The 25359-nt window shown below is 55.6% G+C and overlaps 6 protein-coding genes across 6 annotated transcripts; 2 read left to right on the forward strand and 4 right to left on the reverse strand.

Moving 5' to 3' along the window:
* Positions 1 to 537: 537 nt before the first annotated feature.
* On the reverse strand, positions 538 to 2225 carry KVR01_013116 (uncharacterized protein; the record flags this gene model as incomplete). The annotated part of the gene is made up of 2 exons (XM_044791392.1): positions 538 to 1977; positions 2043 to 2225. 2 exons carry the CDS (start codon positions 2223 to 2225, stop codon positions 538 to 540), a joined length of 1623 nt encoding a protein of 540 aa, XP_044637992.1.
* Positions 2226 to 2632: 407 nt separating this feature from the next.
* On the forward strand, positions 2633 to 4193 carry KVR01_013134 (uncharacterized protein). Its single transcript, XM_044786997.1, has 2 exons — positions 2633 to 2779; positions 2850 to 4193. Exons 1-2 carry the CDS (start codon positions 2697 to 2699, stop codon positions 3679 to 3681), a joined length of 915 nt encoding a protein of 304 aa, XP_044638010.1. The 5' UTR covers positions 2633 to 2696; the 3' UTR covers positions 3682 to 4193.
* Positions 4194 to 4348: 155 nt separating this feature from the next.
* KVR01_013069 (uncharacterized protein) lies at positions 4349 to 6032 on the reverse strand. The gene has a single exon (XM_044785960.1). It carries the CDS (start codon positions 5960 to 5962, stop codon positions 4850 to 4852), a length of 1113 nt encoding a protein of 370 aa, XP_044637945.1. The 5' UTR covers positions 5963 to 6032; the 3' UTR covers positions 4349 to 4849.
* A 294-nt stretch (positions 6033 to 6326) lies between these two features.
* On the reverse strand, positions 6327 to 8689 carry KVR01_013054 (uncharacterized protein). Its single transcript, XM_044782654.1, has 4 exons — positions 7647 to 8170; positions 7425 to 7589; positions 7280 to 7343; positions 6327 to 7201 (listed from the first exon to the last, which is right to left on the reverse strand). Exons 1-4 carry the CDS (start codon positions 7965 to 7967, stop codon positions 6507 to 6509), a joined length of 1245 nt encoding a protein of 414 aa, XP_044637930.1. The 5' UTR covers positions 7968 to 8170; the 3' UTR covers positions 6327 to 6506.
* Positions 8690 to 8991: 302 nt separating this feature from the next.
* On the reverse strand, positions 8992 to 10389 carry KVR01_013078 (uncharacterized protein). Its single transcript, XM_044782799.1, has one exon. The coding sequence runs from the start codon at positions 9974 to 9976 to the stop codon at positions 9203 to 9205; it is 774 nt and encodes a 257-aa protein (XP_044637954.1). The 5' UTR covers positions 9977 to 10389; the 3' UTR covers positions 8992 to 9202.
* A 901-nt stretch (positions 10390 to 11290) lies between these two features.
* Positions 11291 to 24977, forward strand: KVR01_013004 (uncharacterized protein). The gene is made up of 6 exons (XM_044791744.1): positions 11291 to 11307; positions 11367 to 12598; positions 12672 to 12859; positions 12919 to 19300; positions 19363 to 20886; positions 20968 to 24977. The coding sequence occupies exons 2-6, from the start codon at positions 11968 to 11970 to the stop codon at positions 24594 to 24596; spliced, it is 12354 nt and encodes a 4117-aa protein (XP_044637880.1). The 5' UTR covers positions 11291 to 11307; positions 11367 to 11967; the 3' UTR covers positions 24597 to 24977.
* The last annotated feature ends 382 nt before the right edge of the window (positions 24978 to 25359 follow it).

Here is a 25359-nt window from a genome sequence, read left to right on the forward strand (position 1 = left end):
TAATAAATTTAAAAATATTATTTATTATAAAAGTAATATAAATATTAATTTTAATTAAAATAATAAATAATATAATATATTTATTTTTAAATAATATTATTAAAATTATTTTTAAAAATTAAAATTAAAAAATTAAAATTAAAAAATTAAAATTTCTATTTAATTATTAATTTATTTTTAATTAAAATAAATTAATTTTAAATATATTTATATTATTTTAATTAATTTATATTAAAAAGTTATAATTTATATATTAAGTAACTATATATTAATATATATACTTTAATATTTTAATTTTAAAGTAGTTTTAATTAAATTAAAAAAGTTAAAAGAGAAGGTTTAACTTTAAAAGAAGGTTATTAAAAAGAATGTAAGTCCTAATTATATAATAAAATCACTATAGTATATAATAGATTAATATTAGTATTTTATCCCTATAATAATATTATTAGAAATCTACCTCTATTTATTAATAAGGTTTAAAGTATTTATATAATATAAATATCTATTAATGATGTTATTTTAGTGTGAAGTAGATTAATGTTTGAAACCTTGCCTGCTAAGCTCTTCTTTCTCTAAAGTGAAATCCTTGATGTAAAGTGAGGCAACGAAACCAAGCCCAGACAAGGACGTCAACACAATCCAGATGGCTCTGAAGGCAATCCGATAGGCATCAACAAGCGCAGACTTGTTCTGTATGTCCACCATTCTCAATTGGGGTATGAAATTGATTGCCTGGCTGGAATCCTCCAACACCTTGACATCCTCCGGCAATGGTCCCAGCTGAGCGATGGATTTCTGAAAGACAGAGCTGAAAACGGCGGAGCCAGTCGCTAGGCCGATCAACGCCCCAAAGAGCCGGACCACGATGAGCGTTCCAACTGCCAGACCGGTGTCATCGACGTGGTCCATGCTTGCCTGCATCGGGACTTGTGATGCAGTGAACACGGTACCTAAACCGACGCCGAGCAAAGCCTGAAACACATAGATCTCAGCTCGCGGTGTGTTCTGGTCCACAAGACACCAGAGTCCCAGTGACAGTGTAATGATGATCCAACCAAGCCAGATGAGTACCTGATATCGCCGCGTGACCTCTATAATGATGGGTGCGATGAAGCTGAAGGCCACAGTCAGGCAGCAAACCGGTAGCGTTGACTTTCCAGCCTCGAGAGGCACCTCCAGGAGTACTGCTTGGAAGTACAGAGGGATATAGAGCAGTACGGTATACAAAATGCATCCGTGCACAAACCCACTCGATAATGAAGATATTGCCGTGCTGTTTGTGAAGATGCGAAAAGGTAACAACGAATTTGAAGAAAGGTGCCGCTCATAATATCCAAACACAGCGAGCACTATTATGCCGATGGTAAGAGGAACAATGGTGTTCCACGCAGACCAAGGATACAATGCCCCTGCCCAGCTCAGGGGTGCTGCTACAGCAGCAGCACCTACAGAGAATAGAGCCATGCCGAGGAGGTCGAGTCGGCGTAGTCTGGTGCGGAGCGAAAGGGGCACAGCTCGGAGATGGAGGAAGGATACAAATATGAAGAAGCCCACCCCGATGATGGGGAGGTTGACCCAGCCGATCCATCTCCAGTTGAAGTTGCTGAATAGAGCCCCAATAACAGGGCCTGTGATAGTTCCCGTGGCCATGGCGAGAGATATCAAACCCAGATACAGCGGTCGCTCTTTTAGACTCGTCATGTCTGTTAATATGATGTCCTGAAGCACATATAGCCCGCCTCCGCCCAGGCCTTGGATGAGCCGGCCCACGATTAGAGTAATCATATGGTTCGCGAGGGCAAAGATAATGGTGCCGACGGTGAAGATGACCGTCGCCGCATACAGCGGTACTTTGCGGCCCAGCACATCAGACAAGCTCACGTAAATAGGCTGAGTTACTGCAACTCCGAGGATGAAGGAGATGCTGGCCCAAAAGGACTGTAGAGTGGTCCCTTGCAGCTGTTGCGTAACGGCCTGGTACATATGTAATTATCCAGGGGTTAGAGAGCTTACATGCCAGTGTGGATCGTCCAGCTTACCGGAAGTGCAATCGCGAGGGAAGTTGCATCCCATGCGGTAATCAACGCGACCAGCGCGAGGCCGAACATTGAGACATAGAAAGAGTATGACTTGCTCGTGGTGGGTGCTTGCGAGGTTCTTGGGTTGGCCATGTCCACCGCCTGCGACGCGGCCTCATCGGCTGTGTCAATTTTCTCAGCCATTATTGTACTCTAGGGCAGAAAAACTTCAATTATTTCGAGGGACAAGGAGTGTCGTTTAGGTCTTCACGAAAACAAACACCTTGCCTTCTGCGCAGAAGCGACGCTCGTAGACCTGGCAGCATTTAGAGCATGTTTGGTGTGTAGTTTTTTGCCTTGGAATGCTGAAGTGCTGGCAGCACATATTCTTATGTCTAGGCAATATTACGTACCTATGGATGTACCCAAGGATGGAAGAGGTACGTATCTATTTCAAAGTTTGGGTATGACATCTTATCTGTACTCGCGCAGGTGTCTGTACTGGTACCGTGCAACGATCTTCATGTTGGCCCTAGAGTAGGGCCCCCGGGTTGCAGCGGGGAAAAGCAAATCGTATTCAGCTGATCCCTAGCATATAAGCCGGAGCGCGGGAACCAACACGACCTGGAGCCCTCGTCAGAAGTTGAGATTGCCAGCACCCAACAAGTATTCACCATGGCTCAGAGATCTCTGTTAGACGTGCTTACCTCCGTCACCAAGGTGCCTAAGTCGAACTCTGACGCGTACACCAACGAAGGGTATGTACCCTACCCACTCTCATTTCCAGTCAGCAGTGTGCCACTGAATCACTGAAACTTCTTATACAAGGCCTCTGCTCCAGCAGCCTGTCGGCGACGCTGCCTTTGGCGGTTCCATCATCAGCCAGGCCCTGTCAGCAGCCTTGGCCACCGTTGCAGCAGGCTTTGACGCCTACTCATCCCAGTCTTCGTTTCTGAGGCCCGTCAAGGCCACCGCGAAGGTGACATATCACGTTGACCGGGCCGCCGACGGCCGCACTTTCGCAACTCGCCTTGTGCGAGCTACCCAGGGCGACTCTGGCCCCTGTCTTTACGTCGCCATCATCTCGTTCCAGAGGCGGAGCACTGCACAGGACGCAACGCCAAGGTATGCCGATCGCCCACCAGAACTCGGAGGATTACGCCCCTACGATGCAGCCCGATTCGACCTCCAACAGGTTGGTTTTCAGATCAACAGCGACCAACTACCAGCCAACATGCATGGTGAAACCCCCTTTGATTGGAGGTTACTACCTTTCAAGCCCCCGAATGACGATCTCTCACAAATTCGCGCCCACGGCTTCGTCCGGTTCTCAACGCAGAATGGTACTGCTCACCTGCCCTCGATGGCCCTGTTGTCAGACCAGTCGCTTCTCGAGCTGGTCAGCTTCGCAAACTGGGGCTCTGTCAGCAAAGACATTCGCAGCTTGGCTATGAACACAACACTGAACTGTCAGGTCTCCTTTCACGTCCCGGCGGTGGAGAGTACTACTGGGTGGATGATATGCGAAAGTCGTACGTCCTGGGGTGCGGGAGGCCGAATATCCACCCACCAACAGTTCTGGGATCTTGAGACCGGTGTGCTCGTCATGTCTTGCACTCAAGATGCTCGGTTGTCTCAGCCCCAACATGCAGCACTCTAACAACCTACCAACTCCCCTTTTCATGCCAGGGTCACGCACGGAGAGGAAATGCCCCGAGACTTGCTTGCCAACACGTCCAGGTACAGCCAATCTAGTTGGCGGCGAAAAAGAATAAAGTTTGGAACCAGGTCTTTTCTGAGCTGGGATCTCCGGCTGTCAGACAAGTGTGGTATTTGTGTGGTGGTGCTTGCCCGACCAACAAGGTCGGTTACTTGTCAACCAACGTGCGAAACTGGGCTGGGCAATGAGGCGCAGGTTCTACTGTCGGCCAACGGCTATTGGGACATTTGTGCGCGGCACGTAGGACAAGAGCCAGCCCTGGACGCGCTCGGTTTTGCCTGAAGGATTCGTCTCGGCGCATGGGTCAGCCCTATTGGCCCTTTATCTTGACCAGATAGTATCCATATGGTACTCAAGCCCTCGATTTTAAGCAAAGTAATAGCAAAGGGACTTATAAATCCCTAGTTCTAAACTCAAGTAACTTAGAGCTATAGTCTTTTAGCTGGGCGTCTGTCGCGGAGTATTTATTTTACTAGATCCGTCTCATTAGGGGTTACTGCATTACTGGGAGATTGATGGGCAGGTACTGCCACACAGCAGTGTGTGATTTTTCAAAGAGAATTATAGGCAATTACCCATTGGAAGCCTGTGTCACGAACTTGTATTGTGAACTGATTCATCAATTACCTAGGTACTTGGGCATGGTAGCCTTCTCTTCCCTACCCCCCCCCAAAAGACCACCTGAATCTCATTTCAGATGTTCTTCGGATACTTCAGACTACTCCCACCCCGTAACTGCAACCGCGGTGGGAAATCAGGAGCGAGGTGGTGAAGGCTTCTTTCTGCTGACGAACCCAAACCTGTTGGAGAAACCAGGCACACTACCCAGTTAATTCCGATCCAAGGCTTGGTTGTAAGCACATGCTATGGGGTTTTGATAATTCAACGTGCGACGAAGCTTCTCTGTGCTGAGAGCCCAATCGACGCAACCGTGATCATCGTCGCTGGCACAGTCTGGCCTGACCCGGCGGACATGGCTCTTGGATACCGATAGAGCCGTGGAACGATCAAGCCACAACTAACCCACGTGTTGCCGTTTTGCGTCACCGTGATGGCTCTGATCAGGCCAAGGGCTATGTTCGGTAGTTGTTCCCGAATCAGACAGAAATCACTGGACCTTGCCTCGGGAGTCGACGGCCCAGATCTCCTCCACGACGCCCTTCCTGTAGGCATAGTAGGCGTCATGCAGGTTGACAGTGGGGTCGATGTGGCTGGGGATCATCTCGACGCGGTCGCCAACGTTCAGGTCGGGGGTGCTGGCCTCCCAGCTCAGGCTGCCGTGCTCGTCGCCGAGGACGCCGTACGCGTAGCGCTTGTCCTTGGCCTCGGCGAGGCCGCTGTCGGTGGTCAGGGACTTGAGCCCAGCATCGATGGTCACGGCGCGGGGCCCCTGCCTGCTCAGGACGGTGGACAGGATGGTCAGGCTGTTGCCGTAGAAGGAGCCGACGGCGTTGCGGTAGTCGGTGTCCATGAACAGGAAACTCCCGGGCTGCACCTCGGTGATGCCGGGGACGGTGACACAGAACTCGGCGGTGCCGGTGCCCCCGGTCGTGACCACGTCGATCTTGTGGCCCTGGGCGCGCAGCTCCTCGGCCGTGGCGGTCAGGACGGCCATGCTCTCGAGACACAGGCGCCTCCTCTCGTCGAGCCCGTGGACGTGCTGCAGGTGGCCCTCGTAGCCCTGGACGCCGATGAGGCGCAGGTTCTTCAGGCCGGCGACGTGGCTCGCCAGGGCAGCGGCGCCGTCGGGCTTGACGCCGGTGCGGTGCAGGCCGACGTCGAGGTCGATGAGGGTCATGATGGCGTCGTCGTGGGTGAAGCCTGCCTCGCGGAGGGCATCGTCGATCGCGGTGGCGGCGGCGGCGTCGTCAACGACGATCCTCAGGCTGCGGTGGCGAGAGAACAGGTCGACCAGCCTCCGGACCTTCTGGGGGCCGACGATCTCGCAGGTGATCAGCAGGTCGTCGAAGCCCAGGGCGCACATGACCTCGGCCTCGGAGAGCTTGGCGACGCAGCCGCCCTTTGCGCCGGCGGCGTTGAGGCGGCGGGCGAGGGCGGCGGACTTTGTGGTCTTGAGGTGGGGGCGGATGTCGACGCCGGTGGGCAGCAGCTGGGACATGAGCTTGGAGATGTTGGCCTCCATCAGGTCGAGGTCGACGATCATGGACGGGGTGTCGAGGGCCGAGACGGCGTCGCCCACCTTTGGGGCGTAGGCCGACATCTTGTTTTGTTTGTGTTGGAGGAGTGAAACGAGTGATGCAGATGTGGTTATTTGGTGAGTGAGATGTGAGAGGACGCGCCGTGCATGTGTTTAACATTGAATCAAGGTCGGCCGGCTTGGCCAAGTACATATCCAGACTCCGGGCCGGCTCCGTGATCGGCTACCCAATCGGCACGGCTTGGTAATTCGGGGGACAAATACGCCGGGGGTACCAGCTTATCCGGCAGCGACCGGTGTCACTTGAAAACCTATTAATGTGTAATCTTGAGAATCAAAGCACACTACTAGTAGAGAGTGGGTCTGATATGTGCAAAGCCGTGGTGCTAGGCGACGATACATGGGAACCCATCACTGCGGCTGGCACGCCTGACTCTCCACCATGCCCATCTACGGCATTTCCTAATCCGTCTTCCCGGGGGTGCGTATGTGTGTGTATGTATGTATATGCATGTGTATGCATGAGCTTGCGCATTCATTTCTTGTCTACGCTACCAAAAAAACAAAACATCATAGGGGCGGCACAAACAGCAACCTAAGAGGCAACCTAAGAGTTGCTCCCCGTCGCGCCGAGCTCCATCACAAACTGAGGCCCGAAGCTGGGGCCTCCGAACTTGTCCACGGTGAGGCTGGCGACGGGGGCCTCGGTCAGGCTGCCCGTGCATGGGTCCCTGGCCAGCGCCAGCAGGCCGTTGTCCCCGTCCTGGTTCGTCGAGAACAGCACGCTCTCGTCGGCGGCCAGCGAGAACATGCGCGGGACGAGGCCGCCCGAGCTGACCTGGTCCACAAACGCCAGCGGGGCGCCCGCGTTGCCCGTGTCGATGGAGAAGTGCGAGATGCTGTCCGTGGCGTTGCCCGTCAGCCGGTTCGACACGTAGAGGTGCTTCCCACACGAGCTGGCCATCAGCTCGCCCGCCGCCGCCGCCTTGGCGTCGGCAGGTGGGAAGTCGGCGCCGAACGACGAGAGGGACTGCACCTCCCTGAGCTCCAGGTTGTCCCCCGTGTAGGTCAGCTCGAAGGCCTTGACCACCGAGGTGATCTCGCAGGCCAGGAAGTAGTGGGTGGCCCTGTCGGCGCCAGCAGGGATGAATGCGCCGTGGCGGGGGCCGCTGCCGGCCTCGACGGTGACACGGTTGGAGATGTTGAAGTCGTTCTGACTGTCGAGGACGAGGATGGAGTCGGTTCCAAGGTCGTTGACGACGAAAAAGCGGCCACTGGGGTCAAGAAGGGCCTGATGAGGGTCTAAGTGTGCTGTTGTCAGCCGGTGAAACGAGGACTCACTCATGCACACATCAAGTAAGTGGGCGGGAAGGGCCTTACGAGGACTGTCCTGGCGTCCTGAGACCGGACCGGGAGTGCCACCTGCGGGAATCTGCTTGAGGAGCTGTGTAACTTGTCAGAAAGTGGTCGTGATATTGCGGACCGTCCACGGAGTGTGATATAGGTGGGCTCGTTGCAATATTACCTTGAGGGTTCCGTCGGGAGCCGAGACATCCCACACGTCGATCTGCCCCTGACCAAAGGCTGCACCAACCAACACGGTCTTGTCCTGGTTGAACTCCAGGGAGACGACCCCGGAAGATCCCTCGGCAGTCTGGACCAGCTTCAGGTCGTTGGTGGCAGCATCAAACTGGACAACGAGGTCAGCAGGCGGGCGGGCTCTTGAGGGAGAGGAAAAGAGACAAACGTTGAAGAGCCTGGTGTCGTTGCTGTTCTCCTCGACAGCATAGAGGAGGTTTGGCTCCTTGAACACCATCCAGCTGGCCGAGGTGCCGGCAGTGGAGTCGTTGGCGACGATGTTGAAGGCGGCGCCATCGAAGTCGGCGGCTGCAACGATGCCCGAGGGCCCACCCCCTACAAACAGCTTCTTGGCACCGTCAGTCGCCGAGCTGTTCTGTCGCCGGTATTTCAGGCTGGGGCCGCCAGAAGTGGTGGTGGCAGCAGCAGCAGCCGTGGCGGCCAGCGCCACGGTAAGGAGAGCCCGAGGGGACATGGATGGCAGCATCATGGCCGAAAAGGGGTGTATGCAAAGTGGCGACTGCGGGAAACGAACGGGGAAGCGAATCAAAAGAAAAACGAGAGAGACTGGTAGGAATCAGAAAGGACTGGGCTGCGTGTGCTGGAGATGAAGTCGATCAAGGCGCAAGGAGGGAACAGACAGACAGGAGAGAGCAGCCTGCCATTTATATATATATATATATATATATATATACAGGCATAGACAAACGAGGCTGTGGCGAGCGCAGTGAACAAGACGAGGTAACCAACACCCGTCAGTCACTCCCTCCTGATTCTAGAATAGGGTTTGGGAGATGCGACGAGTCAGCCTGTCGGGAGCTCTGCCATTCGCTCTGTCTTGAAACATGACTGCATGCCGTGCAGGGTACAACCAACAAACATGCTGCAGCGTGGAGAGGAACGGTCCGAGGCCACTCGCCCGCCTGCTCCTCACTTGCTCACTCACCTTGGTCTTGGTGGCGGCAGTCATGGCAGAACTGCTGGTCCTCAGCGCGCGCTGGAGGGGACCTGGGGACCTGTTGGTGGCTGCCTATGGGTCCGTTCCGGGTCTCGAAGCTCACGACCCAATGGCAATACAGGGTCTGGCGGGCACCCCCCTGCAGCAGATGGGCAGTTGGTGCGGGACAAAGAAAACAACTGGTGGTGATGTGACGGTGCCAGACTTTTGGAGAGGCGGTTGTTGGTGTTTGGAGTTGGCCCACCAGGCCCGGCAGAGGTCAGGTAGCAGTGTAACACCAACAACATAATTATTACGGCCGATCGTTCCTGGCGGTTCGAGCTGCCCTGGCTGCCAGGCTGCTCTGTCTCACAGCAGCCCACCCTGCCGGCACGGAGTACGGAGCACCACATTTCACAGCCGCGCTTTGTTCTTGGCGCCTGGGGTGGGCTGAGGCTGGGGCTGGGGCTGTGGCTGGGGCACTGACAGGGGACGCAACCTGCCGCCGACAACAGCGAGACACACACAGAGCAGGCATGTCATTTCATATGTGTTATAGATCAAAGCACGCTCAAGGTGAAGATACTTCAGTATATATTATCTCATCTCACCGTCGTAATATCAATCTATCTAACTCGCCAGGGGACAATCTAGTGGAGCCCGGAAGGAAATCCTGCATGCAGGGAGGTATCTAGCCGCGCGAAACAAAACAAACACATGGACGTGGGCTGGCAGACCAAACCGTGTTACCCGCCCTGCCACCCTGCCGCCCTGCCGCCCTACCGCCCTCAGTAGGTGATGGAGACGACCTTGTCGGTCCACCTGCGTGCGTCGCCGGCGAGCAGGTTGTCAAAGATCCACTTGCCGACGTCCTCCCTCGAGATGTTGTAGCCGACCTCCTTGCTCTCGAGCTTGTGCGCCTTTGGGTCCTCGACGCCGACGCGGATGGGCTTGCTGCTCTCGTCGCCGTCGGTCAACAGGCTGGGGCGCACCACGGTGAAGGCCTCGCCGCTGCCAAACACCAGGGCCTCCATGGCGGTCTTGTCCTTGTGCGGCTGCTTGAGCATGACGCCGTAGATGGGCCACAGCGAGAGGGGGTAGTCACGGCCGTGGTCCGACATGCCGGTGGTGCTGACGGCTATGATGGTGGGGCCCCCCGCGGCGGGGGCGGCGGCGGCGGCCTTTGAGCGGGCGGCGCGCAGGGCGGTGACGAGGGCGTCCATGCCGTGCTCGCAGATGTGGGGCTGGTCGTTGGACATGTTCTTGAGGTCAAAGGCGCCTCCGATTGTGAAGACGACTGCATCGACGAGGGAGGCCGGGCCGTCGGGGCTGTCGCTGCGGACCAGGCACCTGGCGAGGGCGTCGACGTCGACGGCGTTGCCCTGCTCGATGCGCAGGTTGGGGGCGTTGCGCTGGGACTCGGGCAGCTTGTCGGTCAGGCGGGAGGGCGTGCGGCAGAGGGCGATACACGAGTGGCCGGCCGCAATGCTCCTGCGCAGGGCCGAGAAGCCAGAGCCGCCGGTGGCGCCGAGGAAGAGGATTGTCTTGGTGGGTGCCGACATTGTGGTGGTGGCTCGAGAGTTGCGTGGAATGCTTCTTGAATGTTTGGTTGTTGTGTTGTTTGTTAGCACATGTATATCATCATATCACAATCATCATCATCATCATGGCCCCCCTCGAGCGAGCAGGTCCGAGGCTTCTTATCCTGTTTGACCTCGCACGACGTCGCTCCATGGCGGACAGATTGGAGTCAACTTTGGACGAGGCAGCCGTCGTCGAGTTGCTCCGAGTGGAGTGGCTGAGGTTGGTGATGAGCATTGACTGTGGCCATGGCTGGCTTGGCTGGAGGGATAGCAATCCAGGAGGAAGGATGGGGCTCGAAGGATGGCATCGAGGGTCGGAGACGAATTGGACCGGCTGGCTCCCAAGGTCAGGGAGCTGGCTGATTTGTGGCTGAGATCAGCCAAGATGCATCTTGTAAGCCCGAGTCGGGGGAACCAGAGCCGCCTGCCTGTGGGGCAGATAAGATCCGTTATCTTATCTACCACCAGGCACCTTCCCTGCCTCGCGCCTTTCGCGCAGAGACGGGCTGGTGTCGATCCGTCCCTGCGACCTGCCACTGGCTGCCAGTTAGGTATTATCTTGTATTGTCTTGTCCAGTATTGACATTGACCTCGTCAAGGGTCGGTCATCCGTATCAAATAAAGTACTACCATCCTGCCATACTGTCCGACTCAGCTCCAAGAGAAGTCAGGGAGGAAGGGAGAGACATCATATGAAGGGGGTATATGAATTACTTATTCGCACATCTCTGTGGGCTCGGTGACACTTTCCCACGTGGCTGATGTGTCTGTCTGTCTGCTTGTCTTGTCTCTCAATTGTAGTATGACCATTCATCGGGGCTACTAGCCTAGGCTGCCAACGCACGGGACCAAATTCTGGGACTGCGGGAAGGAGAAGACGGGACCTGGGTACCTCGGTACCTGCCCAGGTGGTTACTTGGGTAGTCAGCTCCCGTGTCAGCCCCGTCCAATCAGCTGGCCAAGGCTGGACCCGGGCTGACCTCCTTACCTCGCAATGTCAATTGCTCCTTCTGGCCATCACCCCAAGACCCCAACCACATGGCCAGCCTCATCGTCCATGGTCGCACCCTAATGCAGCATCCCGAATTTTGTCTCGGCCGCCCAGTCGGGCTCTTCTAGAACGTCTTGATGGCCGTGGTCTTACACAATATCAATAGCCCGTCATGGCTCTTGGCGTCTGCTTCCTTCTCCAGTCAAGCCTCTCGAAGGATCTGTCACCGTTTCGTGCTCACCCGTCGATATGACCGCCCTCTTTGACCTCTCCACCATGCTGTCGACACATTGTTTTCGCTGCCAGTCCCATCCGTGCTGTAAGCATCGTGCCCGTAGCCATTCGCCAGCTCTGGCCCTGACCAATCCTTCTGGTAAGCTGCGGCTCCATGTCGTCGTCCAGCCTGCTGTTCCGGCTCGCCAGTCCACCCCATCCGGTGATGGATGCCATTTTCGCGTCCCAGGCCATGACTGTCAACCGTCAGGTATTCCGGAATGGGAAAGACGCCTCCTGCCTGCCCTTCCTCGTCCTTCCGTATATCATGTCGTGCAACGCTCCCTTCCAGACCTCAAGGTGATATCCAGCACCATCGTCTCGTCTTCTAATCCCCTCACCACAAACCTCCCGCGTTAATTGTCGCAGGCCTTTGCTTCGGTCTCTGCTTCAGTCTCGCCACTTGTGTTTGTCCTCTCGGAAGACGTCCAAAACAACCCAACCTCCAAAGAAACAACCACCAGCTCGTCCATATCAAGACAGATTATCCAATAGGATAGACCTAACGTGTCCATCTACACAAGAACCCAGGTATCCCAGTTAGGTCTCTTTTCTGCTGATCTGGACAGACACAGTCTCTCAAGTCGATATACTCGTTGGCCGTCATCCAAAACACACAGTCCTCAACACACGGCAGCTTACCCCTGGACTCAAAACCTGACATCGGACTCAACATCCGCCAGTCTCAAACTACAACGTGGTCGAGATGCCTTCCTACAAGAACGAGCCCATCGCCATCATCGGCAGCGGATGCCGCTTTCCCGGGGACTCTAGCCGGCCCTCCAAGCTGTGGGACTTGCTGTCCGACCCCCGTGATGTCCTCCGCAAGATTGACCGCTTCCGCGCCGACAACTGGTACAACCAGGATGGCCACCACCACGGTGCCAGCAACGTCCTCGATTCGTACCTCCTGGCCGAGGACACCCGTGTCTTTGATGCCCAGTTCTTCAGCATCTCCGCCTCCGAGGCCGAGGCCATTGACCCCCAGCAGCGCCTGCTGATGGAGACCGTCTACGAGGCCCTCGAGGCCTCTGGCTCAAGCATCGAGTCCCTCTCCGGCTCAAACACCGCTGCTTATGTCGGCGTTATGTGTGACGACTTCTCCCAGATTGTCTATGGTGATGGCGAGAACGTCCCGACATATGCTGCCACCGGCTCTGCCCGCAGTATCATCTCCAACCGCATCTCCTACTTCTTCAACTGGCACGGCCCCTCCATGACTATCGACACTGCCTGCTCCTCCTCCCTCATCGCCGTCCACCAGGCCGTCCAGGTCTTGAGGAGCGGCGAGTGCCCTGTCGCCATTGCTGCCGGCACCAACCTGATCTTTGGGCCAAGTGAGTCTCGCCCTGCCATGCTGCCCTTTCAAGTTCTGTTCCCCCCCCCCCACCTCGCTAACCCATACAACAGCCATGTACATCGCCGAGAGCAACCTGAACATGTTGTCTCCTACCGGCCGTTCCCGCATGTGGGACGCCGGCGCCGATGGCTACGCTCGCGGCGAAGGCGTGGGCGCCGTTGTCCTGAAGACGCTCTCTGCTGCACTTCGCGATGGTGACCACATTGAGTGCTTGATCCGCGAGACCGGTATCAACCAGGTTGGTCCTCATCCGTCTGTACGTGGCGCCGGACCTGCAAATGCTGACACATCAACTAGGACGGTCGTACCCCCGGCATCACCATGCCCAGTGCCTCTGCTCAGGGTATGCTCATCGCCGACACGTATGCACGGGCCGGTCTGGATCCTCTCAAGAAGGAGGACCGGTGCCAGTATTTCGAGGCCCATGGCACCGGAACCAAGGCCGGTGACCCCCAGGAAGCTGGCGCTATATTCCGTGCATTCTTCCCCGAAAAGACTGAGGATGCTGGAGGCTCCGAAGAGGATGACAACGACGTGCTCTTTGTCGGGTCCATCAAGACCGTCATCGGTCATACCGAAGGCACTGCAGGCATCGCTGGTCTCCTCAAGGCTTCTCTCGCTATCCAGAACCGAACCATTCCGCCCAACATGCACTTCATGAGGCTGAACCCCGATATTGAGCCATACTACGGCAACCTCAAGGTCCCTGTCGAGGCCATCGAGTGGCCGGAGCTCCCAGAAGGCACCCCGCGTCGCGCCTCGGTCAACAGCTTCGGCTTTGGTGGTGCCAATGCCCATGCCATCATCGAAAGCTACGATGCGCCGGAGCTGATTACGAGCGGGACCGACCTCGCCGTCTCGACACCCTTCGTCTTCTCCGCTGCATCAGAGCGGTCTCTGGTGTCTCTGCTGAACTCTTACCTATCCTTCTTTAAGGAGAACCCCGACTTTGACGCACGCACTCTGTCCTGGTCCCTCTCCAAGCGCACGGCATTCAACTTCCGCGCCGCCTTTCCGGCTCTCTCGGTCGAAAGTCTCGCTTCAACAATCGAGGCCAGGCTTGCAGAGAGCAAAGAGAAGAAAGAGCCCATCGCGACTCGTGCCAATGCTAAGACGAGCCGCAAGATTCTGGGCATCTTTACCGGTCAGGGTGCCCAGTGGGCGACGATGGGCCGTGACTTGGTGGCGTCCTCCTTCGCCGCCGAATCCATTATTGATAAGCTGGAGCAGTCGCTTGCCGAGCTTCCCGATGCGCCTGAGTGGTCACTCAAGGACGAACTACTCGCGGATAAGGAAGTCTCGCGCATCGCGCTCGGTGAGATCTCACAGCCCCTCTGCACTGCCGTCCAGGTCATGTTGGTCGACATGCTCCGCGCCGCCGGCCTCGACTTCAGCGCCGTAGTTGGCCACTCGTCGGGCGAGATCGCCGCGGCATACGCTGCAGGTTTCCTGTCCGCTCGCGATGCTATCCGCATAGCCTTCTACCGCGGCAAGTACACAAAGTTCGCCAAGGGTCCCAACGGCAAGAGCGGTGCTATGATTGCCGCCGGCACCTCCATGGAGGACGCGAATGACCTGTGCGGTCTCCCCAAACTCAACGGCAGAGTGCAGCTGGCCGCCAGCAATTCTTCTGCCAGTGTCACCATCTCGGGTGACGAGGATGCGGTTGACTTTGTGCAGCTCATCTTCGAGGACGAGTCCAAGTTTGCCCGCAAGTTGAAGGTTGACACTGCCTATCACTCCAGCCACATGAAGGCCTGCTCCTCGTACTATCTCGAAGCCCTTGGCGCCTGTGGTATCCAGATCAAGAGCCCTGGCGAGGGGGCCTGCCCGTGGTACTCTTCCGTCTTTGGCGGTGAAAGGGTCACCATGGCGCACTCGGACCTGCTCAGCAACGCCTACTGGAAGGATAACATGCTACAGCCTGTGCTGTTCTCTCAGGCCTTGACTGCCGCTGTCAAAGACATTGGAACCCCGGGCCTGGCCCTGGAAGTCGGTCCTCACGCTGCTCTGAAAGGTCCTGCCAGCCTTACAATCGAAGAGGCTGGCGGTGCCGCAGTCCCATACTTTGGAACGCTGTCTCGAGGCATCAACGACTCGATCGCTCTCTCGGGCACCATCGGCTCTGTGTGGACGGTCCTCGGCACATCTGCCGTCGACTTCAAGGCATATGATGGGCTCTTCGTCCGGGATGCCACGTATACTGTATCCAAGGACTTGCCCTGCTACGCTTGGGACCACGAGAAGATCATCTGGAACGAGACCCGCCTGTCAAAGGCGCACCGTCTCCGTGAAAACCCAACACACGAGCTTCTCGGTGCTCGCGCGACCGACGAGGGCGAGGGCGAGTTCAGGTGGCGTAACTACATCAAGCCAAATGAGATGCCCTGGCTAAAGGGCCATGCTATCCAGGGCCAGACCGTCTTTCCTGCCGCGGGCTTCGCGGTCATGGCGCTCGAAGCATCCAAGCAGCTCGTGCCTGATTACGAAAAGACGGTCAGGCTGGTTGAGTTGCTAAACTTTAGCATCCACAAGGCCTTGTCTTTCATGGATGACAACACCGGCGTAGAGACCATCTACGTCATGTCGAATGTCAGCGAGCTCGAGGACTCCATCACCGCAGACTTCTCCATCCATGCCTGCCAGAATAAGGAGACAGGCGGCTTTGCATCAATGGCCAGTGGTCAGATCCGCTTGACTACGGGTGAACCGTCCCCGGAAGCTCTACCGGAGCGTACCGAGTCCAAGATCCCCCTCTTGCCCGTCGACACGGAGTTCTTCTACAAGGAACTTGCTAAGCTTGGATACGGCTACACGGGCATGTTCAACGGCATCACCGAGATGAAGCGCACCGCAGGTCATGCTTCTGGAGAGATGACCATTGCCCGTGACCCTGACTCTGTCAACCACCCTTGGATTGTGCACCCTGCAACTCTGGACGTTGCTTTCCAGTCCATCTTCGCTGCTATCGGGGCCCCTGGTGACGGGCGATTGTGGACTTTGCACGTCCCAACTCTCATTAGCCGTATTGCTGTGAACCCCGACATCTGCCAGCCTACCTCTGGCCTTGAGATCCCCATGCCCTTTGATGCAACCCTCTCCCTCTCGGATAATGGCATGACCGGCGACGTGGATATCTACGCCGAGGACGAAAAGAACGCCGCCATCTACGTCGAAGGTCTACACGTCACGCCTCTCACACAGCCCACTGCCGCCGACGACAGACAAACCTTCGCGGAGACCCTGTGGGATATTGCACAGCCCGACGGTGCCCTGGGCTGGAGTGAGTGGGCTCTCACCGAGGATGAGTTTGAGGGAGCCGCTCTCTGCGAGCGCATGTGCTTCTACTATCTGAACCAGCTGTACCGAGAAATTACTCCTGAACAGCGCGAGAAGTGTGACTGGCATCAACTGTGCGTCCTCAACTGGGCAAAGTTCGTCCATGAGACCGCGCTGGGCGGCAAGCACGCAACCTGCAAGAAAGAGTGGCTGGATGACACCTGGGCCGATATCAAGGATGACTTTGACCACTGGTCCAGGATTCACCCTCACTTCCACACACTGGTATTCATTGGCGAGATGCTTGTGCCTTTCGTACGTGGCGAGTTGTCCATGCTTGATGAGTTTCGCAAGGACGACAAGTTGAGCGAGTTCTACTTCGGCCACTACGGATACAAGGAGTACAACATGTACCTCGGAAAACTCGTCAAACAGATCTCGCATCGCCACCACAACATGAAAATCCTGGAGATCGGTGCTGGAACTGGCTCCTCTACCGCCGCTACGCTGGAGTGCCTCGGTGACGGCTTTGCGTCATACACTTACACCGATATCTCAGCGGCTTTCTTCGAGGACGCCAAAGGAATGTTCAAATCCTCCGCGGAGAAGATGATCTTCAAGACACTGGATGCCGAGAAAGATATCAAGGAGCAAGGCTTCGAAGAGGGCACCTATGATCTGATCATTGCGGGTAACGTCATTCATGCCACAGCCCATCTGGAGACTACCCTGAAGAACGTCAGAAAGCTGCTCCGGCCTGGCGGATACCTGTGTCTGCTCGAAGTCACCAACAACAAGCCACTCCGGATCGGCTTCGGGTTTTGCGGTCTCCCCGGCTGGTGGGCTGGGCGAGAAGATGGCCGTGTCTACTCCCCCTTGATTGGCCAGAAGGATTGGGATACCGTCCTGCGCAGGAGCGGCTTTTCTGGAGTCGATACTGCCACCCCTGAGGAGAAAGTTTACATTGTTCCCTTCAGTGTTATGGTCTCGCAGGCCGTTGACAAGCAGATGGACATGATCCGAGAGCCCATGGCTTTCACCGGCAAGACCACCTTCACCGATAAGCTGCTCATCCTTGGCGGCCAAAAGGTCCAGACTTCTCGTCTGGTGCGGAGCCTGACTGCTTCTCTTGGGCCCTTCTATTCTGAGATTCAGAATGTAGAGAGCCTCCTCGACATCGACGAGGATACCATCAACGCCCAGCCCACCATCCTCAGCCTGATGGAGCTTGATGAGTTGCTCTTCAAAGACTTCAGCCTGGAAAAGTTTCGAGCGATCGTCCGCCTGTGTGATCACTCGCGCAACATTTTGTGGGTAACTGTCGGCAGTCGTGGCGAGGAGCCCTACATGAACATGATGGTCGGCACAGGTCGCTGCTTGGTTGGTGAGATGCCCTCACTTCGCCTGCAATTCCTCAATTTCGATGCCAGCGATAAGCCCAATACCGAGACCATTGCCGAGCATCTTCTGCGCTTGCAGATCTCAGATTCATGGGGCAAAGGCCTCGCAAAGACTTACGAGCCACTCTGGACTCTTGAGCGGGAGATATCATTCGACAACGGCACCATGCTCATCCCGCGATATCTTCCAGCCACCGACATCAACACACGCTTGAATTCCGAGAGGCGGCTGATCACGAAAGATGTCTCGCCTTCGAGTTCCGTCATTGGGATCAATAGCTCTGGCACCTCTTACGACCTGCTGGACTGCGTCGCAGCCGAGGTCACAGCTGATGAGACCATCACCGTCCAAGTCAGCAAGTCGCTTCTCTGCGCTGTGTCTGTCGCCGGCCTTGGCTGCTTATACATTATCGCCGGATCCACAGAGACTGGGAAGAAAGTCATCGCGCTCTCTGAGAAGAACCAATCGGTCGTGTCTGTACCAGTGGCCTGGGCTGCAGAGCATGCGGAAGTCAACGAAGAGGCCATGCTTGTCGCTTCCGCCGCAGCGCTACTGGCGGATTCTATACTCTCAATGAGTCCAAGCAGCCGGTCCATCCTCGTCCACGAGCCCAACCCCGCAGTTGCCCACGTTCTTAAGCGGATGTCTGAGGCATCCGGCAAGAAGGTGACATTCACTTCCACGCTTGCCAGGCCTTGCCCCGGCGTTAAATACTTCCACCCTTCGATCCCCGACCGCGTACTGTCTCAATCACTTCCCAAAGATGCTTCCTTCTTCCTCGATGTCGCCGAGAGCCAGGAGTCTATGGACGTCGGCGCGCGTATCAGAAAGTACCTGCCCCTCGGCTGCACGGCTAGGAGTGGCGCGGACTTATACAGCGCTCGCGCATTTGTGGCCCAGGTGTATGAATCCGAGCTCGTTGAGCAGACCTTGAAGCTTGCCATGGGACGTGCCCAGACCCTGGTGAAGGGACGGGACAGCCAGCTTTTCACCGAGAGCGTCGCGCTGTCTGACATATCGGGCAAAAATATCTACCGCCAGGGCCTGCGCATCGTCGACTGGAAGAGAGACGAGTCAGTAGCCGTGCGTGTCCTTCCTGCTGAGGAGTCTATCAAATTCCGCACCGACCGCACATACTTCATGATTGGTCTTACCGGAGAAGTTGGTCTTGCTCTCACACGTTGGATGGTCGAGCACGGTGCACGTCACCTCGCCCTATCCTCAAGAAACCCCAAGATTGACCAGGCGTGGTTGGAACTCGTCGAGGCGGAGGGCGCCATCGTCAAGACATACGCCATGGATGTCACATCTCGGGACTCGATCCGAGCTGTCGTCAAACAGATCGAGAAGGAAATGCCGCCAATTGGTGGGGTTGCCAATGGTGCCATGATCCTGAAGGACAGTCTGTTTGCCAATCAGAGCCACGAGGTGTTCCTGGAGACTCTGAGACCCAAAGTAGACGGTACTCGATTCTTGGACGAGATCTTCACGGACAACGATCTTGACTTTTTCATGTGCTTCTCGTCGCTTGCGTCTGTCTCGGGTAATATGGGTCAGACTGCGTACGCGGCAGCCAATGCGTTCATGTGCTCGCTAATCGCAGGACGTCGTCAGCGTGGCCTCGTCGGCTCGGTCATCAACATGCCCGGTATTGTGGGTCTGGGGTACCTCAACCGTGACCCAAGCAAGCTCGAGAGACTTCGGTCTGTCGGTTACGCCAACATCAATGAATGGGAGTTCTACCAGTTCTTCTCCGAGGCTGTTATGGCTGGTCGCCCCGAATCCGGGCGCAACCCAGAGATCACGGCCGGGCTGCAGCAGATCGACATCGAGAACAATGACAGCCCTCCCGCGTGGATCAACATACCTCGTTTCGCGTGGTTGAGGCTGGTCAAACCCCAGGAGCAGAATGCCGGTGGGGCAGGCAAGGGCACGGTCAGTGTCAGAAATAAGTTGAAGGAGTTGACAAAGGAGGAAGATGTTTACGAGCTTTTGCTTGGTAGGTCCATCGTGAACCCACGGTTACAACTCTTGCGCCTACTGACCCGATCTGAATATTAGATGGACTTCTCATGACACTGTACCAGAGGCTGAATATGGCACCCGAGGAGCAGGGAATCACTCCCGAGACGACTATCGTCGAGCTTGGTGTTGACTCGCTCCTCGCTGTCGACATGCGAACCTGGTTCACCAAAGAGCTCGACCTTGACATGCCGGTGCTGAAAATACTGGGCGGCGCCACGGTCTCTGACCTGGTCGAAGACGCCGTCAAGCGTCTATCCCCAGATCTCATACCCAATGTCGTCAAGGCAGCCCCGAACGAGGCTTCCGACGAAGAGAAGACTAATGAGGCCGCTCCCGCATCAGCTACAGCTGAGGCCGACCAGTCCTTTCGTGACCCCAGCCAGGCGACATCTGCCGTCGATACGGAAGCGAGTTTGGGGCCCGAAGATAGCTCGGCTCCTAATGAGAATCGCGTGGATGATACTTCGGATCGTTCTGACGCTGGCTCTTGGGTTGCTGTCCAGGCACCTACCGGGCTCGATGGGACAGCGAGCGAGAGTGAAGCTCCTGATGAGGCGGCAGCAGCGGAAGAAGAACAGGAGCAAGCTGCGCAGGCGACTGCCGTGCAAGGTCTGCCAGCAGAGACAACAGAGGCAACAGAGGCAACAGCTGTCGAAGAAGTAGCTGAGAGCCCACTTCCATCACCACTAGAGGAGCCAACTCGGTCCGAGTCTCCTGTCTCCAGCGGTGATGGCTCGAGTTCCGGTGCTGAGACCCCGGAGACTCACCTGTCGGACGATGAGAGCGAAGAAGCCAAGCTGCAGGATGAGGCAATTGCCATGGACAATGACACAGAAACCTCGAAGACTGACTCGGAGCCCATCAAGGCATCAGATGAAGCAGAAGAGGTGAAAGTGGAAATTCCTGAAACACAGTTGGTATTTTCCCGGACTACAAAGATGTCCTATGCCTCTTCTCGATTCTGGTTTCTGATGCGGTATCTAGAGGACCCAACCACCTTTAATCTCACCTGTCGACTTCAGTTCACCGGCCGAATCCGAGAGCCTGACGCCGAGCGGGCCATCGCCAACTTAGGTCGCCGCCACGAGGCCTTCCGCACGGCCTTCTTCTCCGACCCCAGCCGACTGAACGAGCCTATGCAAGGAGTTCTTGCAGAGGATGATAGCCCTTTGCGGTTGGAGAAACGGCGTATCACAAGCGAAGACGAGGTTGACAAGGAGACAGAAGAGTTGATGAAGTATGTCTTCAGGCTTGAGCGCGGCGAGTCGATCCGCATCAAGCTGCTGTCCCTGTCTGACACAACCCACTATCTCATCTTTGGGTTCCATCATATTGCGATCGACGGGTTCTCGTTCAACATTCTACTTTCAGAGATCAACAAAATGTACGATGGCGAAGCACTGCCGCCGGTAACCTGCCAATTCAGTGACTTTGCCGAGAGGCAGAGGCGAGCCGTGGAGGAGGGTAAGATGGACGGCGAAATGCGGTTTTGGAGAGAAGAGTATCCTGATTTCCCAGAGCCGTTGCCGTTGTTCCCGGTAGCTCATGGAAGCAAGAGGCGTGAGTTCGGAGCCACCCTTACCACCCTCGATGTCACCGGTATCATGCATTCCCACTGACAACTCACTCAAACCGCGATAGGTAATCAAACAAACTACAATTTCGAGCCAGCCGACTGCGAACTTGATGCTCGCCTCGTACGACAAATCAAGATGCAGTGCAAGCGCCACAAGATCACGACCTTCCACTTCTTCCTGGCAGTACTCAAGGTCTTCCTGTTCCGCCATCTCGACACGGACGACCTCGTCATCGGGGTTGCCGATGCCAACCGTGCTGACGCCAGTGTAACCGACACCGTCGGCTTCCTGCTGAACCTACTTCCTATTCGCTTCAAGTCAGCCAAGGGGGAGGTCTTCAAAGACTCCGTCGTCGAGGCGCGCAACAAGGCGTATTCTGCGCTGGCGAACTCCAAGCTGCCCTTCGATGTCCTCCTCGAGACTCTGGATATACCCCGGTCCGCGAGCCACAGCCCGCTTTTCCAAGTATTCATGGACTACCGTCAAATAAATGCCGAGCAGCCAAAGCTTCTAGGGGGCGAGGCTGTGGGGACGCACTCGGTGGGACGCAACGGCTACGATCTGGTTCTTGATGTCAACGAGGTCGCTGGCACCTCGATGCACGTCACCTTCAGGATGCAAAGATACCTCTACTCCAAGACGGCTACCGAAATGCTTTTCAACAGCTATATGCGTCTTGTCAAAGCATTCGCCACAAACTTCGACACAAAAGTCGACGAGGTGCCATTGTGGAGCGCAGAGGCCATCGAAGACGCCAAGACCCTTGGGCGTGGGCCGGAGTTGGCACCAGATTGGCCCGAGACTCTTTCTCATCGCATCGCGGCGGTGGCAGCTCAACACCCAGACAGCATTGCAGTCAATGATGGGCTTGGTAATGATTTGACCTACGCGGCCATGCATCAGCGCATCAACACGGTCAGCCAGGCCCTCACCAAGGCTGGTGTCAAATCAGGGTCTCGAGTGGCTGTCTTCCAGGAGCCTACCAGTGAATGGGTGTGCTCTCTGCTCGGGATCTGGCACGCAGGAGGCACCTACGTTCCCATGGACTTGCGAAGCTCCCTGTCTCGACTGGCGGCCGTGGCTGTCTCTGCTAAGCCGATTGCTATCCTGTGCCACGACGCGACTGAGCAAATGGTCCCCGAACTCAAGTCGAAGGCGAAAGTAATCAACGTCTCCCAACTCGCCCCCTGCACCAATAGCAACGCCAGCAGAGCACGACTCGAGTCAGAAGCGGTCGTTTTATACACCAGTGGCTCGACTGGCGCGCCGAAAGGCATCGTCCTGCGCCACTCAGCCTTCAGGAACACCATATTTGGCCTGACACGGCAGTACAATATCGGCCGGGAGAAGGTACTCCAGCAAAGTGCATACACGTTCGACTTCTCTCTTGACCAGATCCTCTGCGGGCTGGTCAATGGTGGCTCTGTCTACATCGTCCCCAAGGCCAGTCGAGGTGACCCTGTTGAGATTGCCAAGATCATTCTGAACGAAGGTATCACCTACACACGGGCGACGCCCTCGGAGTATACGAGCTGGCTATCTTATGGGTCGGAATATCTCAGGACGTCCTCGCAGTGGAGGTTCGCCTGGGGTGGTGGTGAAATCATGACGAATTCCCTGCGACAAGGAATCGAAGAGCTTCGTCTGCCAGGTCTCAAGCTTTACAATTCATATGGCCCTGGAGAGACCATCACCTGCACGAAGATGGAGATACCATACGAAGGCTCACTCACCCAGAAAACTTCGCCAGAGATTCCTGTCGGCGCACCGCTTCCAAACTATTCGGTGTACATCGTTGACCGCAACCTCGATCCCGTCCCAGTCGGTGTTTCCGGAGAAATCATCATCGGAGGCCCCAGCGTGGCCAAGGGTTACTTGAACAACGAGAAGTTGAGCAGCAGCAAATTTCTACCCAATTATTTTGCCCCTGCCGAGTTTGCCGCCAAAGACGGGAGAATGGTCTATCGCACGGGAGACTTCGGCCGCCTCCGACAAGATGGAGTTCTCATGTTCCAAGGACGAATCAGCGGGGACACCCAGATCAAACTGCGTGGCATCCGAATCGAGCTTGAGGATATCGAAAGTTCCATCGTTCAGGCTGCTTCCGGCGTCATACACCGGTCTGTCATCTCCGTCCGTAATGAGCTCTTGGTGGGACATGTCGAGTTCGCCCCGGGCGCTGAACCCGAGGATGGCAGTCGGTTCCTGCGTGACCTCCGGTACAAACTGCCCCTGCCACTCTACATGATCCCAAACATGCTTATCCCCCTGAGTTCGATCCCGCTCAACGCTCATGGCAAGACAGACCGTCGGGCCGTCGGCGATATGCCACTACCGACTGCCTCGGGCGACAAGATGACTTTCACTCTGACTGAGACGGAGGCGGCTCTCAAGTCTCTCTGGAGCGAGATCGTGCCCAAGGACATCATCAATCTGGTCTCGATCAGCGACATGACCAGCTTTTTCGAGGCTGGCGGCAATTCATTGCTGCTTGTGAAACTGCAAATCATGATCCGCACGCGCTTCGCCGCCGCCTTATCGCTGGTGGAATTGTTTGAGAACAACACGCTTGGTGCCATGGCTGCGAAGATCACTTCGTCGGACAAGGTGGATCAGACCATTGACTGGGAAGACGAGATTGCCATCGACCAGGACCTTCTTGATCAGGTGGATGACAGCATCAAACTTGCGCCTAGAAAGGCTGGCAACGGCGCGACAATATTGATGACGGGCACAACCGGATTCTTGGGCAAGCATATCCTGAACAGCCTGGCTGCGGATGATCGTGTCGCTCGGATCCACTGTGTTGCCGTGCGAGACAAACCCACCCGTGCTGCACCTTGCGGCCCCAAGATTGTGGTCCACCCAGGCGAGATGTCGGAGCCTCTCTTCGGAATGCCTGAGGCCGACTTCAAGCAGCTTGCCGAGGAGGTCGATATAATAGTGCACAGCGGTGCCAATCGGTCTTTCTTTGATTATTTCCAGCTCCTGAAGGGCTCCAACTACACTTCCACGCGCAGCATCGTACGACTCGCAGCGTCGCGCAAGATACCGGTGCACTTCATATCCTCTGGTGGCGTCCTTAACCTCGATGCCGATGAACAAGGGAACAACGATGCAACGACCCACGACGCGACGCCTGTTGTGGCGCACCCTCCGGAGGATGGGTCCGAAGGCTACGTATCCTCCAAGTGGGCCAGCGAGAAGCACCTCGAGAAAGCATCGTCCCAGCTCGGGATCCCCGTCACCATCCACCGCGTTGTCCCTGCTGGAAAGGACGCCGAGCCGACGGAAGCCATGTTTGAGGACCTGGTTGGCCAGTTCAAGGAGATCACCAAGAAGTTACAACTCCTTCCATCGCAATCAGGCTGGGAGGGCGCCTTTGACCTCATCCAGGTGGAAATCCTGTCTCAACGCATCGCCAGTGCCAGTATTGACTCCGTACCCTCTGATCAGAGATCAGATGACAACTCAGCAAACTATGTTCACCACCGCTGCGAGATGAGGGTCGAGATGGCGGACGTACTTCCTATGGTCGAGCAGTCCGGCTACAAGGATCAATTTGGTACGCTGCCGGCCCACAAGTGGATTGGACGCGCCAAACTGGAAGGCTTGAGATGGCACATTGCGAGCCAGGATAGCGCCGTTGTGGGCGACGAGGATGCGGGAGAGATGGTTGTGGTCAGAAGGTAGTCAGCCACCCGTCTTTTTTACTACACGACCTTTCTTGGTCCGAGTGGTGAGGGTGGGTGGGCTGTATCTTTCTTTCCAAGTCAGGCAGGGTAGTCCAGTTGGTTAATGAGGTGGTATCGGGGATGTTCCTGAAGTGACACGGAGCAGGTGCCTGGCTGGATCGTATTTGCTTTGAAAGCGTGGCGTTGTGGCGTCAGGATGTGGCTAAGGGTGGATCAGGGCCCAGTTATTGTAATGGTTTTTCCCATCTGGCAACGGGTCCAGGAATTCCCCCTTTTTTGATTTTCTCAAGAAAGATCGCTTTCCTTTGTGTTTCCTTAACGAATACGAGCCTCTGAATTATCTAGATAGACTTGCTGTTTATTTCATCAATGACCGAAGCAATATTTAAACTTGGTCGCAATATTTCTGTCCTGGTGACCAGCTATTTTAATAAATGTTAATCATTCTGCAGAAAGGATGCAACCATAAAATCTAATATCAAATAACTCAAGGTAGTCTTAACAAAGCGAGGCTTCGCAAATTCTGCTTTGCATCACGCTCAGGAGGAAGCCATTTTGTAATGCAACGATAAAAGGAAGAACAATGTCCACACAATTGAGGACACTATGACTCTCAGATTGCAGAGAGTTTGGTCTTAGTAAAAAAGAAAGAAAAAAGTCATACCATGACTCGAGTCGGCAACGGCTCTCCCAGAAACACATACACGCAGCTTCTCCCAGTGCATGTCTCGGGTTCATAAACTGTATTGTTCAACCACAGC

Source organism: Diaporthe batatas, assembly GCF_019321695.1.
Source record: "Diaporthe batatas strain CRI 302-4 chromosome Unknown Contig00023, whole genome shotgun sequence".
In the NCBI taxonomy this organism is placed as follows: Eukaryota; Fungi; Ascomycota; class Sordariomycetes; order Diaporthales; family Diaporthaceae; genus Diaporthe; species Diaporthe batatas.